This window comes from Apium graveolens, chromosome 11 (genome assembly GCF_009905375.1).
Source record: "Apium graveolens cultivar Ventura chromosome 11, ASM990537v1, whole genome shotgun sequence".
NCBI classification, from domain to species: domain Eukaryota; kingdom Viridiplantae; phylum Streptophyta; class Magnoliopsida; order Apiales; family Apiaceae; genus Apium; species Apium graveolens.
The window spans coordinates 77,616,128-77,633,050 of record NC_133657.1 but is presented as its reverse complement, the minus strand read 5'-3'; the positions used below and the strand labels follow the sequence as shown (position 1 = coordinate 77,633,050).

Sequence of the window (16,923 nt, the reverse complement as noted above, 5' to 3'; positions counted from 1 at the left end):
CCATTATTGTAAAACACATTTCGGTTTCGGTTTGGTTGAGTTTAATATTGGTTCGGTTTATGCGTATTATACGATTTAACCCGAATCGTGATCTTTCACAATTGGTAAAAAAAAATTACACTTTGGCCACGGTAAATTCTTTAAAATTCATTAGGACCACGTCTAGAAAAAAGCAAAAAAATGGTGAAATGAGTTGAAAAGAGGGTATTGGCCCTTTATATCACAATTTTTGAACAAATGACCCAATATCTCACAATTTTAAAAAATGGCCCTTTTATTACTTGAAAACACATTTAAAAATTGTGTTTTTCAAAAACGCATTTATATTTTGTGTTTTTTTATTAATTTGTAAATATTTTTTTAAAAAAATTATTAAAAAATAGAAAAAATAAAATAAGAAACACATTTTAAACTTGCGTTGACCTTGAAAACGCAACATAAAAGTGCGTGTATAGAGGATAAACACATTCTAAATATGCGTTATAAAAGCCCATTTGTCTGGCCAAAAAGTAAAAAGTAATAGGTTTTGTAAAAAAATGATAACACATATTTTAATTCCATTTTTTCGTGATATTAAGGGTCATTTTACTGATTTGTGATATTTTGGATCATTTACTCCAAAATTGTGAGATTAAGGGTAATTTTTCTTAAAAATGACCGCATGAACTAAAATATAATATTTGATGGTCACGCCGTTAAACTCTCCATCTCCGCATCTTTTACACACAGAAAACACACACATTTGGGCGTAGCAATGGCGACCCAAAAAACAAACCAACACCTCCTCCACCACCACCTTGTATCTATCCTCCTTCTCCTCCTAATCTCTATTTCCTCCGCAGACGACAGCCAGGCAATGTCAAAACTAATGAGCTCAATCTCTCCAAGCCCACCAGGATGGTCTTCTTCTGCATCATACTGTGATTGGCCAGGCATTAACTGTGATGAGTCTAAACAACATGTCACTGCCATTAACATGGCTTCTAAATCACTCACCGGCTCTCTCCCCACCCAACTCTCTTCTCTCTCCCAGCTCAAAACCCTAGCTTTTCAGAATAATAATCTCTCCGGATCTCTCCCATCTCTCTCAAATCTTTCCTCTCTCCAACAAATCTTTCTTGATAGCAATGCTTTCACTTTTATTCCTCAAGATTTCTTTGTGGGTCTCTCTAGTTTGCAAACTTTTAGTATTAGTGATAATGGTAAGCTCTCTTCTTGGGTATTGCCTGATTCTTTTAAAGATTGTGTTAGTCTTGTTAATCTTAGTGCTAGTAGTGCCAGCATTGTTGGGTCTATTCCTGATTTTTTCGATTCGTTTCCGAGTTTGCAGAATCTTAGATTGTCTTATAATAATTTGACTGGGGTGTTACCTAAATCTTTTGGGGGTTCGGAGATTCAGAATCTTTGGTTGAATAATCAGAAGGTGGGTTTGTCGGGAACCATTGATGTGTTGTCTGATATGTCTCAGCTTTCGCAAGTTTGGCTTCAACAGAATAGTTTTACGGGTCAGCTCCCGGATCTTAGCAAGTGTGTGAATTTGTTCGATTTGCAGCTTAGGGGTAATCAATTTAGTGGCATTGTTCCGCCTTCGTTGACTGAGCTTCCGAAATTGGTTAATATTTCTTTGCAGAATAATAAGTTGCAGGGTCAGCTGCCCGTGTTTAAGAGAGGTGTTGATAGTTCTCTTGGTACGGATACAAATAGTTTTTGTAGAGATACACAGGGGCCTTGTGATCCTCAGGTTAATGTACTTCTTGCTGTTGTTGGGGCAATGGGGTATCCGGTTAGTTTGGCGGAGTCTTGGAAAGGTAATGATGCTTGTGCAAAGTGGACATTTATTACTTGTGATACGCAGGGAAAGAATGTAACAATTGTGAATTTTGCCAAGCAGCATTTTGGAGGTATGATTTCCCCTGATTTTGCTAATCTTACTTCATTACGGACTTTGTTGTTGAGCGATGACGATCTTAAAGGTTCTATCCCCAAGAGCTTGACGACATTGCCTGACCTTCAAGTACTCGATGTGTCCAATAATGATTTGAGTGGGCCAATACCTGTTTTTCGACCTGGTGTGAAATTAACAACAGCAGGCAATCCTTCACTTGGGAAAAATACTAGTGATAGTGGTAATGGGGATAAGCCTGGGCCAGGATCAAATTCCGCACCAAATGGAAACTCTCCGGGGGGATCCAAGGAGGTTTCAGGAGGTATCATTGCTGGTGTTGTTATTGCTGTTCTTGTTTTTGTGGTGGTTATATCATTTGTGTCTTACAAGTGTTTTGTTAAAAAACGACACCAAAGATTTGGGAGGGTCAAAAGGCCTCAAACTGGGAAAGAATTGTATACTGATAACGTAGCAGGTGGTAAGAATGGTAATGGTGCAGGTGCGAGTGAATTGCAAAGCCAGAGCAGTGGTGATCATAGTGAGATGCCTGTGTTTGAAGGCGCGAGTAGCATTGTAATTTCAGTCGAAGTACTTCGACAGGTGACAAACAATTTTAGTGAAAAAAATATACTGGGTAGAGGTGGATTTGGCGTTGTTTACAAGGGGGAGTTGCATGATGGGACTAAGATTGCCGTGAAGAGGATGGAATCCGGGGTGATGGGTACAAAGGGACTAAATGAGTTCCAAGCAGAAATTGCTGTTCTTACCAAAGTTAGGCACAGACACCTAGTTGCTCTTTTAGGATATTGTATTAATGGCAACGAGAGACTTTTGGTATACGAGTACATGCCACAGGGAACTTTAAGCCAGCATTTGTTTGAGTATGAGGAACTTGGGTACCCTCCACTTTCATGGAAGCAAAGAGTCACAATTGCATTGGATGTGGCCAGGGGGGTCGAGTACCTGCATAGCTTGGCACAACAAAGTTTCATTCATCGAGATTTAAAGCCTTCCAATATACTCCTAGGAGATGACATGAGGGCAAAGGTCGCAGATTTCGGTTTGGTAAAAAATGCACCTGACGGGAAGTATTCTGTAGAAACGCGGTTAGCCGGAACTTTTGGATATCTTGCCCCAGAATATGCTGGTAAGTTCCTACTGCCGGTGTTATTTTATGCAAGTTACTGAATTCCATCTTGTCTGGTAATTTATTATTGACTCGAAGCTTTCTTTTACTGAACTAAAGAGTTTTGTGCATATGCATATGTCAGCATGGGATAAGAGGCTTTATTTGAATCATTGTTGGCTCAATCTGCGAAGAAAAATGTTGTGCTCATACATTAATTTCCCCCTTTTAAACCATATTTTGGAAGTTTGCATAAGTTCTTTGCGGGGGAGGTTGATCAGTTTGAAGGTTGTTTAAAACCCTGCAAGAAGTTAACACTTAAAACTACCATAACAAACTTATGCCTGTTAGGACACAGTTGAGCTAGATCTAATATTACAATATAAGAATCACGAACATTTAATATCCAGATAGATTGTTAATGAGATTTAGATTTTTCTAAGCATTGATATATTATGCAAATAGGGTTATTTTACGTAATGTGTTTAAAGTTGTCTACATTAATATTTGTTTGTTTTCTCCACTAAAATTCTACTCATTTATATCCTTCGTTATACGTCGTAGCATAACATTATTAAATCCATTTGGACTTAAATGGTAATGTTTTCAATTATCGTTTTTAACGGCCATCATATGGAATATGTACTTATCATAAATCAACTTTGTTGCGGCTCACTGGCATATATATATACACATCTTATTTGAATTGTGGTCATATTATTTTCATAGTGAGTAAGTATTGTATGACGAACTGTAGCAGGAACACAGGTTTTTAGTATCTATGGATTATATAAGAAGTTGATTCAAATGGATCTCGAGAACACTAAGGCCTTGATTTGTGAGTTTAATAACTTCGGAACTTGCTTTGAAATTCTGTTTTGCATTAACTTCCAAGTCATTTAAAGAAAAAACAAACATAAGTTTATTCATCTTTAATGTTTTTCTGGAGATCTAAATATGATAATTTCATTCAATCAATTTTTGGTCAGGTCCAGCATTATACAAAGACAAAATTAGCAGCAAAAAGCTATATAAGTTTTTCTATGTATATCGGGAGCTAGTACTAGCGCTGTTAATTTTTTCGTTCTTTCTTTTGGAATCATTTTTCTTATTGTCTTGCTTTGTGGTTGCAATTTTCCTGTAATACGCTTTTATACTATATTCAAACACCTTCCAAAATGGCCAAATGACTCACCCAAAGTCCCCCAACATATCTGACTGTTGTCAGCACAATCAACATTCTAAAGGTAATGAAGTTTTTATTTGGCATTAGATACCAATTGTAAAGGTAAAAATTCCTAATTTGGCATAGATGATTGTAGTGATGGTTTGAGAAACATAGGAATATCTGGAGGTTAAGAAAATTTTCTTCATTTTTTACTCCTTTTATCTTTTTCCTGGCTGGTTAGATGTGAGCCGATCATATTTCTAGAATATTTCTTGATGGTCGGATGCCGAATAGAGTTGAGATTTACTTCTTGTTTTATAGCATCTTTTACTTTCATCGCTGAAATGTTTTATAGATTGGATCAGTAGAGATGGTGGGTGAGGCTAGTTGGGGGGGGGCTAGGTTTTGTAAGGAGCAGGTCTTGTCTGTTTCCTTACGATTAATCTTGAGATGGGAAACCCCGGAAAAGTGAACAGGTCATACCTTGTATCGGAAACAAGCCTGTAAAATGTTTTAAAATAAATTGTATTATTAAGCTCTGAGGAACTATCTGGAGGTTCCTTACTTTATATGTTACCTTTCCATATGGCAACATGAAGACAGGTATAAGTATTAAAAATATGCAATTGATTTTGTTTGTTTTTGCAACAGCTACTGGCAGAGTAACTACCAAAGTGGATATCTATGCCTATGGTGTGGTTTTGATGGAGATAATTACTGGTAGAAAAGCTCTAGATGAGAGTTTACCAGAAGAGATTTCACATTTGGTTGCATGGTTCCGGAGAGTCTTGATCAACAAGGATAATATACGAAAGGCTATTGATCAAGTTCTAGATCCTGATGAAGAGACTTATGACAGTATTTGCAAGGTGGCTGAGTTGGCAGGTCATTGCACAGCTCGCGACCCACTTCAGAGACCAGATATGGGACATGCAGTTAATGTGTTGGGTCCCCTTGTAGAACAATGGAAACCTTCTCGTCGTGAGGAAGAAGAAAGTTATGGCGTTGATCTCCATATGAGCCTTCCCCAAGCTCTTCAAAGATGGCAAGATGAAGGTTCTTCCACTATGTCATTTAGCCAAACTCAATCAAGCATCCCATCAAAGCCTTCAGGATTTGCAGACACTTTTGATTCAATGGATTGTAGATAACAGAAAAAGAAAATAGTACTTTAAATTTTGAACAGAAAAGGAAATCATGAGCACTGAGCAGAGAAGGGGCAAGGAAGACAGCAGTGAAAGACAGATTCATCACTATCAAATTATTGTATTTGTCACTATTTGTTCAAAATATGGAGAAGGTTCTTGATATGGGTGTTTTTGATGGTTATTAATATTGGGTCTTCTAAAATAACATTGTTTGGGTTCTTAAGCGAACAAAAGAAAGGCAGAATATTTTTACACTCTTGTACTGTCCTCGTCAAAGATGCATGTGTACACCGTTTGTAAGGTTTGGGATATTAAGCTTTGTTTTAAACTACTTTGTAAAAATAAGTTTGCCCTTGCGATGTCTAGTGAAGAATGTTAATCTTGGTTGTCTAGTGAAGAATGTTAATCTTGATGGTGACATTCGAATGTCAAGAGGAACCAAGAAAATTACACGGCTATTTTTGTTGTACAGCATGAGCTTATGGAGAAGGGGGTATGTTTTAGGTGAAGGGTAGCAATAGAGGAGTGGAGTGACACAAATTATGTAACAAATTATTCTGCTATACATTTTTGTTTTTGGCTGATTTAGTACCTGTGGCTTCTTTTTTATTACATGTTTTTACCTTCTTTTTCTAAAAAAAAAACAGATTTGCAGATCTTCAATTGAAGTTATAAAAGTTGTCATCTTTATGTTACACGGTATGGTTCTTGTCATCCTTTGTATTTCGAAATGCTATTATTCTACCTATGATATGCAGATATACTTAGCGATGCCCCAGCTATCAGCAACGGAATGCTGTTTCAGCCCAGGCTTGATACAAGGTACTAGCCTGTTCTTGCAGCATATTCGTAAATCATTGTTATTTACAAGTTGTATAGGCTCAATGGATTCTGTTTCTGCTTTCCGGGGAAGGGTCAACCGTATTACATTTCATCTTTAATATGAAGAGAATTGTGATAGTACTTGAGCATTAAAGAAACTGTTTGTATAAACATTTATAATGTTAGGGATAATTATATCAACTCTGGTGGGGGGGTTGAACACTTGAAGCTGAAGCTAAAGTTCACATGGGGAAGAATATAGAATACTAGACTTTAAATGTGCTGTGCTGCACATGTTGTAGGGACTTTTATCCAAGCCCCTTACCAATTTGTTTGTTAACCAAGTCCTTTAATTCACACAAAAAATATATACAGTAGATATGTATTTAAATATTACAAACATTCAAGACAATCTTTGTTCGTTTGTTGGTATTTTAGATGATTTTTTGAAATTTTTAAAAATTTATCTACTAATTATTTTTATTTAAATAAAGAAAATGACTACAAAATTAAAAATAAATAGTAGATAAATTTTTAAAAAAATTATTATATTATAGAAAATACTAAAATTCATACATTTTCATTTGGTTGTAATAGGATTGAAGAAAAATATATAGAACTCTATAAAATAAATTTTAATTCTCGAACACATATTTTGAGTTATCTGTATTATATTTATTATGACTTTAGTGATTCAAATGATATCCCGTTAATTTTAATAATTAAACCGATATATGACATTCAGTTGAATGACCATTTTAATATTTAACATGTTTATGTACGCGGAGATGTGTATTTTCTATACAAAATAAATTGATGGCTTTTACGTGTACGTGGAGCTTGGATGATAATTAAAACGGACTGCAAATTACCAACATAAACACCAATGACCAACATGTAAATTTAATATCAACATATTTAATAAGAAATGTGACATGCACTACACACCCAAACAAAAACGTCCATCATATTACATATCATATTTATTAGTACAAACTATATACACATGCAAGGTCAGTTGGTAATAGACTTGACAATACTGGTATAGTGAACATGGTATGAAACGACACGAATAATTAGTGTTTGAATTCGAAAATTTGGTACACAAACACGAAGGTACACAAATACGAAAAAACACGAATATAATTAGTGTCGGGTTTGGGTTTACAATATAGATACACGTTACGAAACGAAAGTACACGGAATAAAAAATAATTAAATTTTTAAAAATATATAATATACATATATATATACTAAATACTTAATATGAATTTTACCTATTCTAAATAACATATATATAATTATAAATAGTAAAATAAATTTTATTGTTTCTTGATTATGCACTTCACCATTTAATTATCTATTGCATTTTTTAATAATTAATATTTTTCGTATATAATCAGTGGACTAAAGCGGGTAAACACGAATATATTAGTTCCGGATTAGTGTCACCAAATTGGTACACGAATGCAATTCCGAGTCGGGTTCGGGTTTAAGGTTTGGTACACGAAAGTACACGAAATGTTTTTACACCGACACAGGACGTTGTCAGGTCTAGCTGAGAATCTCATTGCCATCGTGAAGCCCGTAATCGATCGCAACCACTTCAGATGAACCGCCTTCCTTCCTCGACTTTTCAAGATTTAATAGTTCATCACTATCAAAAACACACCTCAATCGGACTATCATTGCTCTAACTAATGTGTAATTTGGGAATTTAGGGTTTCGTCTTTACATTGACGATTAAAATTTCTTTGTGTTTGGGATTTATTAGGGGAGGGGTTAATTAAAATTATTTAAAGATTCTACTAGTTAAACAACGAGTCCCAACTCCCTTCAATGTTTCATTACTAAAATGTCTTATATGCTCTTGTTGTTTAGTAGATAACGTTCAATTTTAACTGTACTTGGTCAAAACGGTGTATTTTGCAACGTCATAATTTTTAATGAGTGCAAAGTGCAAATAAGTGAAACTAATAGTGAAACTAGCAATACCAAAGTGACCATTGAAACAATCACGAGATGTCAAATGCAATTAGCCCAATTATATACTAGTGATAAATTAACCCAATTATATACTAGTGATACATGGAGTTTGAATATAATGAACTTGCAACTTCTGTTCAAATAGAAGTAGCCCGCCCACTAAACTCAATCTATGGTTTTTTTAGTGTACATGTACATCATCCCTCCCCCCCAAAAAACAATGATGATGATGATGATATAATGATAATTTGAATTGGGACATAGGGGGAGACACCATAAAGAGTGCATGAAGCAACTGCTCTGGAATTTTTTATGCTCCTCAGTTTTATTATCCTACAATATGAAAATAATACATCTTCACAGGAAATATAGTTGCTGATCATGCAAATCCTCTGTTCCACAGAAAATCTTGTGCTCATTTTACTATTCTCTCACAAAGATCATTCTTGAGTTTGTTTAATATTAAGTTAGTTGAACTGTCTCTTTGATTTGCTTGGCATGTATGTCCTACATACGTGCGCCTGCATATATATATATATAGGCAACATTAGTATCATTCTTGTGCACCATTTCTTCTTTAGTCACTTAGCTATCTATTTTGATGTCCAACGGCAAACGAAAAGAGATGGCTCTCCTTCCTCTCCTTCTCTTTTCTCTCTTTTATTTCTCGAGTAAGTTTGTGTGTGCGTGCGTGTGTGTTTGTCATAGTATTTCTTACTTTGCTAATCCGTGCTGACACTTATTTTGCATACTATTGACAGGTGCAATAGGGACACCCTTAACAAGCATAGTCGGAGTAAATTATGGCAGACGAGGAAACAACATACAGTCCCCATATCAAACCATAAGGCTCCTGAAAAACATGAATGTCACTTTTGTAAAGTTGTATGATGCTGATTCTGAAACCCTCCGACTTCTCTCCAAAACAAACATTCAAGTATCGGTTATGGTACCAAATGAACAAATATCAAACATTGCTTCAAATCAAAGCCAAGCAAACCTTTGGGTACACGATAATGTTCTTGATTACTACCCTGATACCAGAATTCGGTTCATACTCGTTGGAAATGAAGTCCTCAGCTACAACACAAGTAGCGACGTAAGGGTATGGCATGATCTTGTACCTGCAATGCAGAAAATTAAGAAATCACTAGCGGCTAAAAACATTAGAAACATTAAAATTGGAACTCCACTTGCCATGGATATGATGGAATCTACATTCCCCCCTTCAACCGGGAAATTTCGTGCTAATATAATAGGTGATGTGATGGCACCATTGCTACACTTCTTGAACTCGACAAAATCATATTTTTTCCTAGATGTATACCCTTACTACGCCTGGTCGAAAAATCCAACTGGGGTTAGTCTTGACTATGCACTGTTTCAAGGTGGAAATGGTACTGCATTCACTGATCCTACTAGTGGCTTAAATTACACAAACCTCCTTGATCAAATGCTTGATTCTGTCATTTTTGCAATGTCAAACTTGGGCTATGATGACATAAAGCTTGCCATATCAGAAACTGGATGGCCTCACTCAGGGGACCTTGAGGAACCCGGGGCAAATATGTACAATGCAGCAACATACAATCGCAATCTTGTCAAAAAATTGACAGCTCAGAAAATTACAGGCACCCCAGCTCGACCAGGAGCTGTTATACCAACCTTTATATTTTCATTGTATGATGAAAACAGAAAGAATGGTCCAGGGACAGAGCGACATTGGGGCCTACGTCATCCTACTAACGGAAGGGCCATATATGATCTGGACATTACTGGGGCCCGATCAGACTATGGGCGAGCATTGATAAAACCAACAAGCAGCAGAGCATATAGAGGAAAGGCATGGTGTGTGGTAGCAAGAGGGGTGAATGAGGTCGAGGTGGGATCAACACTAGGGTCTGCATGTAGTCAAGTCGAAGGATTGTGTGAGGCACTGAGGCCGGGCAGGGAGTGCTATGAACCAGTCAGTATAATTTCCCATGCAGATTACGCATTTAGTTCATATTGGGCAAGTTTGCGGAATGTAACAGGTGCTAGTTGTTATTTCAATGGACTTGCTGTTGAAACTACCACGGATCCAAGTAAGTGTCTGTGCATGCCTGCTTTGTGTATCTTATTTATTTTACATACTGAACGATTGACCTTTTCATGTAAATAGGTCATGGATCCTGCAAAGTCCCAGGTGTGACCTTATGAAGATCATCAACAAAGAGGATGAATAAAAGGAAGACAAGATGCAAAAGATTGCCTCTTACAGTGTCTATATACTTATCCTGGTAAACGTCAATGTGTAGCTTACCTTATTTAGTGAAACTTTGATATAGCCTAATTGTTTAGCAGTAATTTTCTATAATTTTTACTGTTTGGATATTACTTATGTAAGAAATTATTGACGATTTCTGTGAGCCCGTGATAACACAAGTTAAAAACCCATAATCATCCAAAAACAATTCAACATTCAAAGACATAAAAATGCATTTACAACAACTCCACCAATAAAAATGCACCAAACTCATGGGAGTTAGTGCTTATTATGTGCCCAAGGGCACACATTAGAAAGACCGTAAAATTAAAAATTTATGCAGAGTCCAGAGCAATGCATCCATTTCAACAACTGTATAAAGGACGGGCAATAACTTTTATTGCAATGAATACGACTTCATTTACAATACTTCACCCACTAATCCTTTTCCATCTAGTACTGAACTATCAGTACAGCATGCTGTAACCCGGAAGTTATGCCCGCAATCATTAGTTACAAGAAAAGAATTGTAACACAAACAGTAACATAAAGTATAATGGACTACATAGTAACTGATAAAATCTTCTACAGTTATTTCTAGTGCTCAGGAAATTAAGTTTGCCATTTGCAAAGATACAAAGTATAATGGACTACAGTTCTTTACATTTGCTTCAAGTGAATTCTGGACTCGTAGGGATTACTTTGTCCGTTTGCAAGGGATATTATTCTGAACTAGCGGGGATGACATTTTCCGTTTGCAAGGGATATAGAGGCAGTCTTGTTGAATCAAAATCACTTAAATCAATTTTCTTCATAACAGAGCTACTCATCTTGGGGCTAGATTTCCGCTTACTTCCCTGCAAGATGTTAGTGTAAACATTGATTAATATTTTAAAAGAAATATAAATACTAGATATTCCGGAAGTGTGTTGATTATTAAAGCATAATTGTCACCTTCGCAGATCCACTACCAGTGTGTTTTCCAGCTGAATCAGAGTTTTGACCTTCTTTGAGGACTTTCCTCATCAACCTTTTATTCTCTCTATCTAATGTGTCATTTTCTTCAAACAAGACTTTCACCTAGGCACATAAAATGTGTTTGGTCAACAGAAGTCCACGTAAATCTAGATAACTAAAGCACGAATAGCCTACCAACCTCTTCTTCAGCTCTATTAAGATTAATCCTCAAATGCTCCTTGTCACTATGGAGGCTCTTGATCTCAGAGAGTAGTGCTAAAACATTTTGGGTTGATGGCCTCAAGCTACAACCAAAAGAAGGACGGGCTTCAAATTATGTAATCAACAGAAATTGTGGATGATAGATGTTCAGCATTTCAAAATTGATTATCAAAATTATACAAGCACGAGTTTACAGAGTAACTAATGAGGCTCACCTATTCCTCATTTTTAATAGGCTTTGGCACACTTCAGATTCACTGTTTGCCTCTAAAAATGCACGTGATTTTGATGCAATGTCATCTTTCCCGATCAAGCTTGTCAGCAGAGATTCAACTAGTTTGCCTTCTACAGCTGTGGCTTCTAATGATGTATCACCCTTCAGTTACACGAGTATTACATTAAACAAACGCAGCCTAAAAAGGTGTTCTAAAGCTATTCATAATATGATGTTAATAAACAGGAGAAGCAAACACAAGTTTAAAATTTTAACAATAGATTTACCATAAATGAACACAATTCACTTAAGACAAATAATCATTAATGCATATCAACCTCAGAACACGTGTGATAACAGAAATAGAAGAATCGCTGTCCCCTATACAGCAGACATATCACCTTAACATTAAAGGATAGTTGGAAGGTACCAAGCACTAGCTTTCTCCGTCAAGTGAGAACTAAAATAATTATTTCTAGTTATAAGACCCATATACAGCAGACATATTACCCTAACATATCTCACAACTAATTCTTCTCCTATGAGGGGCTTCACTTGAAAGGAAAATGGTAAAATAATTGACGATACTAAAATTTGACAGTGAACAATAATTTCAGAACACAAATGCCCTGTCAGCTTCCTAACTTCAAAAGAAACCAACCTCGCTTGCTCTTCAACCTAGTTATATCCCATCTTGGGCATTAACAGCTAAATTAGTTTCTGCAGTATCTTTTAAAAGTTTCCATTGACATTGATATGCGTCCAAGAGTCAGACTTGGAAATACAATCAAATATCCATGTTTTTGTACCAAAATTAAGGGTCGAGTGTCCATAGGCAAGTTCTCAAGCTTTCAACTTCGCTGCTCGAGATTAAACAAAGAGCTTAGGTAACATATTATAACCCAATTAACAGTTCTAAATAAGTTTCAGTTAGAGCATAAACTGTAGTAAGGATATAAGTTCAAACTTTCAAAGTCACTTGTGAAGGTTTCTTTTACGCAAATTACTCTGACCCATTTTACCATAAAATTGTTCATAATGACTGCAGAGGTTTCTATTCCTTATTAAGAGCTACCACCGATAAGTAGTTTTCTGATTAATAGGGTTTCACTTGTTAATTAAGTTTCTCTAACTTACTTCAAAACTAATACTCGCCAAGTATTAGTATTGGATAATTCTAAGAGATTTGCAAAGACTTAGTACCAATCAATCTGTGCAAGACCCATCACACATTAAGGCGAGCCAGATTATCGCTTTGATAACAGAAAATAGAGAGGTAGCAAAAGAGAAAAAATATTACCACGGTTATCTCACACTGATGCTTGTAGAACTGTAGATCCTCAGATAATCTTCTCAACTCTTCAGATAAGGTTTTTAACTCTGCCTCCAAATCATGTACACGGGATTCTGCTTGTTTTGCACGTTCATCAGCTTCATTTCCAAAATCCATAACCGCATCGCGGTCACGTTCATATAGCGCACACTCTCGCTCCCACTTTTTACACTGACACAGTAAGTTGGAGCACTCCATTGCCAATTTCTGATTTTCTTCTACAAATTTCTTCACTGCTTGGGCATTCATACTCGACTCAGCCTGATAATCACAACATCACCAGACTAAGAGAACAAAGACTAGACAACAATCAGCATGCAAGGGAGAATGGTGTGAATTCAAAGAGATGCCTTAACAAATTGCAAATTTACATGCGATCGTTAATATTTCTGTTCCTTTTTTATAACAATGTCATCCATATTGCTACCATTACATGAGACCATAGCAGCACAGAAATGAAATTTTTAGTACAACCATTCGAAATATTTCTCTAGTATTAACTGAAATTAGATGAAGCACGCTAAGAATATGACAAATCAGTCACTATAGAAGAAAACGACAGAGCATAAAGCAACCCAAGACTGGGGGGGGGGGGACAATTAAGACAGAGATACACAAAATCAGGAGACCTTACTAGAAGATAAACATAATATAAGCAAAACAGTACAATCCAGGATAATTCCGCTAAATAATTACGTATCACTTTCTTTTACCCTAAACGACCATTAAACCACAAAAATCTGAAAAAGAAAACAAACATATATTTGAATTATCATCCCAAGCAATAGAAAGAAAACAAACAAGTACAGACTTGAAAAGAAAAGATTAAAATGCACCAATAGAACAATAATCGCAAACTCGGGAAAAATAAATTAAATGTGTATGTGTGCATAAAGGGGGATTGCAAAACAAACCCTAATTCGTTGAATCTGTTGATCTTTGGCATTAAATTTAGAGAGCAAATGGAGATATTGTTGGTGCATACGACGATGAGATTCCTGGGAAACACGAAGCTTGGTCTCCAGAGTAGTAGTAGATACAGGAAGACCCACACAGAAATCAATGGATTCTCTCAAGTAGAATTCTGTTTCTGGAGGAATATCCATGGCGGTGATTAATTACTACTCAAAACTCTAGGGTGTGATCAACTGGATCTGAGAGAGAGAGAGAGAGAGATTATACAAGGGGGAGAGTGAGAGAGCGTAATAAATTCAAGGAAACAAACAGAGAAAGGAAAGAAAGGGAGGGGCTTTTTGATTTTCAAAGTGATTCGAGTTTGGAGCCGTTAGATTGTGGGCCTAATTTAATTTTATTACTCCATTCATCCCAAATTAGTTATGTGGGTCAATTTTTACACGTAATTTAAGTTATCTTGATCGTATATATCTGCTAATTATATTTTAAATTTTCATTTTGTGAATAAAAATTTAAGATTTAATTTTTTTATTTACAAAAAAAATTAAAAAAAATTAAAAAAAAATTAAAAGAGAAATACGGTCAAGATACTTTAAAATATGCTTAAAAGTCAAACATGACAACTAATTTTGGATAGAGGGAATAACTAACAATTGACATTTGTTATACGGTCCTAAGTGCTTGTTTAATTGGTATTATGAAGTTATTTACTAAGTAAGTTATATTTTATATGGAAATTATAATGGATATGAAATAGAAAATATTGTTCGGTTGTCACGGGGTAATCATTTAACATGGGAAGTGTAAGTTACTAAGGGGGTGGGTGTGAGCAACTTCCCATATTTGAAATTTAAACTTTCAAGAAAGTTTTACTTCCTCACTTTTGTTAATCAAACAACTTCATAAAATGGTACTTTTTGGGTAATTCAAGTTCTTAGATATTTAGATGTCAACCAAACGACCTCTAAATTGTTAGATGACATTTTATTAGGGTTACTTATCTGTTTGATCACTCAAGTCGGTTTAATGTATTAAATCATCAATCAATCATCAATATACTTATATAAAGGAGAAAACGAAGGCGTTTATGTGGCGCCTCTCAAATCGTCTCCTTGTATTTTTCTAAATTTCTCAATTTTTTGAGTTAATAAATATTGTTATTTTCCAACAATATAACAACAGAATTACAGAAGGGGGGTTGAATGGAATTCTGGTTTCTTTTTTATTTCTAGAAAACTTTTTATAAATATATAACTATGTTTTTTAATAAGGAAGAACACATATTAAGTTTTTGAAGTATTCTACTAACACAAAGTAAATAAACATATAGTTTAAAAACTTTCGGCGGGATTTGTCTTTCCATCAGACATGTATGTTTGAAGAAATCTCTGTGATATAAAATACACACAGTTGCTTACAAGTATTTTTCTACATCTAAGAACTTGAGAGTGTTTTCTAAAGATACAGTTTTCTAAACTCTTGAGTTCTTACTTCTACTCTAAAATACTTGCTACACATGATTTATATTGAATCAAGTTTACATGTGCAATAAGACAAGAATAATATTACTATCAACTAGGTCCAAGCACATCCTTTTTCATTTTTCTGTCCAATGTAATCCAAGTAAGATATAACATGTTTGAACGTTCTTGTTTTCCATGGAAATGAAAATGCTTCATTTTTTTTAAAACCTGTAATCAAGTTGCCACATTTCTTTTGTGCACTATCAACTCATGTGACTCTGTCAGCCTTTGTCAAGTCACTATCAACTGCTATCTTGTTGATCATCCGTTGAAGTTTCATTGATGTTATCCGTTAAAACTTTATTGTTGTCATCCGTTGACACTATATTAGTGTCATCTATCGAAACTTTCTTGTTAACATTCGTTGAAGCTTTATCTGATATCAGTTGGAGAGCTTATCCGTTGAAGGCAAATTGAGTTCTTTATTTGTTAGATATATTTGATAATGTCATGTCTAATATGATTTATGTTTAGTTTTCAGATCTTACTTAAACAGGACAAATCAGTACTTAACTGAAATCAGCACTTATACTGAAGTCAGAACTTAAGTCATCAGTACTTAAGGTTCAGGAGATATTTATCATAAGATAATATCAGGACTTAAAGGAAACGTTCAGATAAGGAAGGCGGCTGATTGAAAGGAAAAGAATATCAAGACAAACGTAAGAAGAGATATGCATGAAGAAGGAATTCTATGAAGAATATAATACTTGGAAGAAAAGATATCTGATTGATATATTTTAGGAAGCAGAATTATATTCCATATCAATTAGCGATTATCTTGTAATTGTGTAGTATATAAACACAGACATATGGTTTACACTATAAGTGTTATCATTATCGAGAAGATTATTCATTGTAACCCTAGCAGCTCTCGTGATATTTATTCATCACTGAGAGAGAACAGTTCCATACTGTAATAGAGTTTATTGTTTTGAATAAAGTCTGTTTTCTGTTACTTGTGTTATTAGAATTCGATTTGATTGTGCTATACACTGTATTCACCCCCCTCTACAGTGTGTGTGACCTAACAAGTGGTATCAGAGCCTATCTGTTAACACACAAACAATTTAAGATCCAAAAACAATCATGTCTGAAGTAGAAACTCCAACTAAGCCCACCAAAACTGAAGAACCTCCAAAGACACAAATCCATAGCCGATATGAGGCTATTAGAGTTCCCATATTGAGACCATCTGAATATCCCATATGGAAAATGAGGATGACTATGTTTCTGGAAGCTACAGATCCAGAATATCTTGATAGAATCAAGGAAGGGCCTCACAAACCAACCAAGCTCGCAGTTGCAGTTGCAGGTGAAGGAGCAAAGTCAGTACCAAAGGAGAAGAGTGACTACACTTCTGAAAATATCGCATCAAT

General features: G+C 35.4%; 3 protein-coding genes across 5 annotated transcripts; 2 read left to right on the top strand and 1 right to left on the bottom strand.

Annotated features, from left to right (window-relative positions):
- The first annotated feature begins 695 nt into the window (after window positions 1–695).
- LOC141696935 (receptor-like kinase TMK4) lies at window positions 696–5,915 on the top strand. Of its 2 annotated transcripts, XM_074501094.1 has the most exons (3): window positions 987–1,202; window positions 1,331–3,032; window positions 4,831–5,915. In XM_074501094.1, the coding sequence occupies exons 1-3, from the start codon at window positions 1,128–1,130 to the stop codon at window positions 5,328–5,330; spliced, it is 2,277 nt and encodes a 758-aa protein (XP_074357195.1). In that variant the 5' UTR covers window positions 987–1,127; the 3' UTR covers window positions 5,331–5,915. The 2 variants fall into 2 exon arrangements, with proteins under 2 accessions (XP_074357194.1, XP_074357195.1); XM_074501093.1 differs by having other exon boundaries at window positions 696–3,032.
- Window positions 5,916–8,651: 2,736 nt separating this feature from the next.
- LOC141698398 (putative glucan endo-1,3-beta-glucosidase A6) lies at window positions 8,652–10,534 on the top strand. The gene is made up of 3 exons (XM_074503081.1): window positions 8,652–8,806; window positions 8,897–10,219; window positions 10,297–10,534. The coding sequence occupies exons 1-3, from the start codon at window positions 8,737–8,739 to the stop codon at window positions 10,332–10,334; spliced, it is 1,431 nt and encodes a 476-aa protein (XP_074359182.1). The 5' UTR covers window positions 8,652–8,736; the 3' UTR covers window positions 10,335–10,534.
- A 388-nt stretch (window positions 10,535–10,922) lies between these two features.
- LOC141698399 (uncharacterized) lies at window positions 10,923–14,348 on the bottom strand. 2 transcript variants are annotated; one of them, XM_074503083.1, is made up of 6 exons: window positions 14,021–14,348; window positions 13,077–13,367; window positions 11,775–11,935; window positions 11,537–11,642; window positions 11,335–11,460; window positions 10,923–11,237 (listed from the first exon to the last, which is right to left on the bottom strand). In XM_074503083.1, exons 1-6 carry the CDS (start codon window positions 14,210–14,212, stop codon window positions 11,103–11,105), a joined length of 1,011 nt encoding a protein of 336 aa, XP_074359184.1. In that variant the 5' UTR covers window positions 14,213–14,348; the 3' UTR covers window positions 10,923–11,102. The 2 variants fall into 2 exon arrangements, with proteins under 2 accessions (XP_074359184.1, XP_074359183.1); XM_074503082.1 differs by having other exon boundaries at window positions 13,074–13,367; window positions 14,021–14,346.
- Between the last annotated feature and the right edge of the window lie 2,575 nt (window positions 14,349–16,923).

Bases quoted from the DNA above. Each gene is read 5' to 3' on its own strand.
- LOC141696935 (XM_074501093.1), top strand. From the start codon at position 755: ATGGCGACCCAAAAAACAAACCAACACCTCCTCCACCACCACCTTGTA. The intron at 3,033-4,830 runs GTAAGTTCCTAC...TTTTTGCAACAG, and splicing joins TCTTGCCCCAGAATATGCTG to CTACTGGCAGAGTAACTACC.
- LOC141698399 (XM_074503082.1), bottom strand. From the start codon at position 14,212: ATGGATATTCCTCCAGAAACAGAATTCTACTTGAGAGAATCCATTGAT. The intron at 13,368-14,020 runs GTTTGTTTTGCA...TGTGATTATCAG, and splicing joins AACAGATTCAACGAATTAGG to GCTGAGTCGAGTATGAATGC. The intron at 11,461-11,536 runs GTTGGTAGGCTA...TTATGTGCCTAG, and splicing joins TTAATAGAGCTGAAGAAGAG to GTGAAAGTCTTGTTTGAAGA.
- LOC141698398 (XM_074503081.1), top strand. From the start codon at position 8,737: ATGTCCAACGGCAAACGAAAAGAGATGGCTCTCCTTCCTCTCCTTCTC. The intron at 8,807-8,896 runs GTAAGTTTGTGT...TACTATTGACAG, and splicing joins TTCTCTCTTTTATTTCTCGA to GTGCAATAGGGACACCCTTA. The intron at 10,220-10,296 runs GTAAGTGTCTGT...TCATGTAAATAG, and splicing joins TGAAACTACCACGGATCCAA to GTCATGGATCCTGCAAAGTC.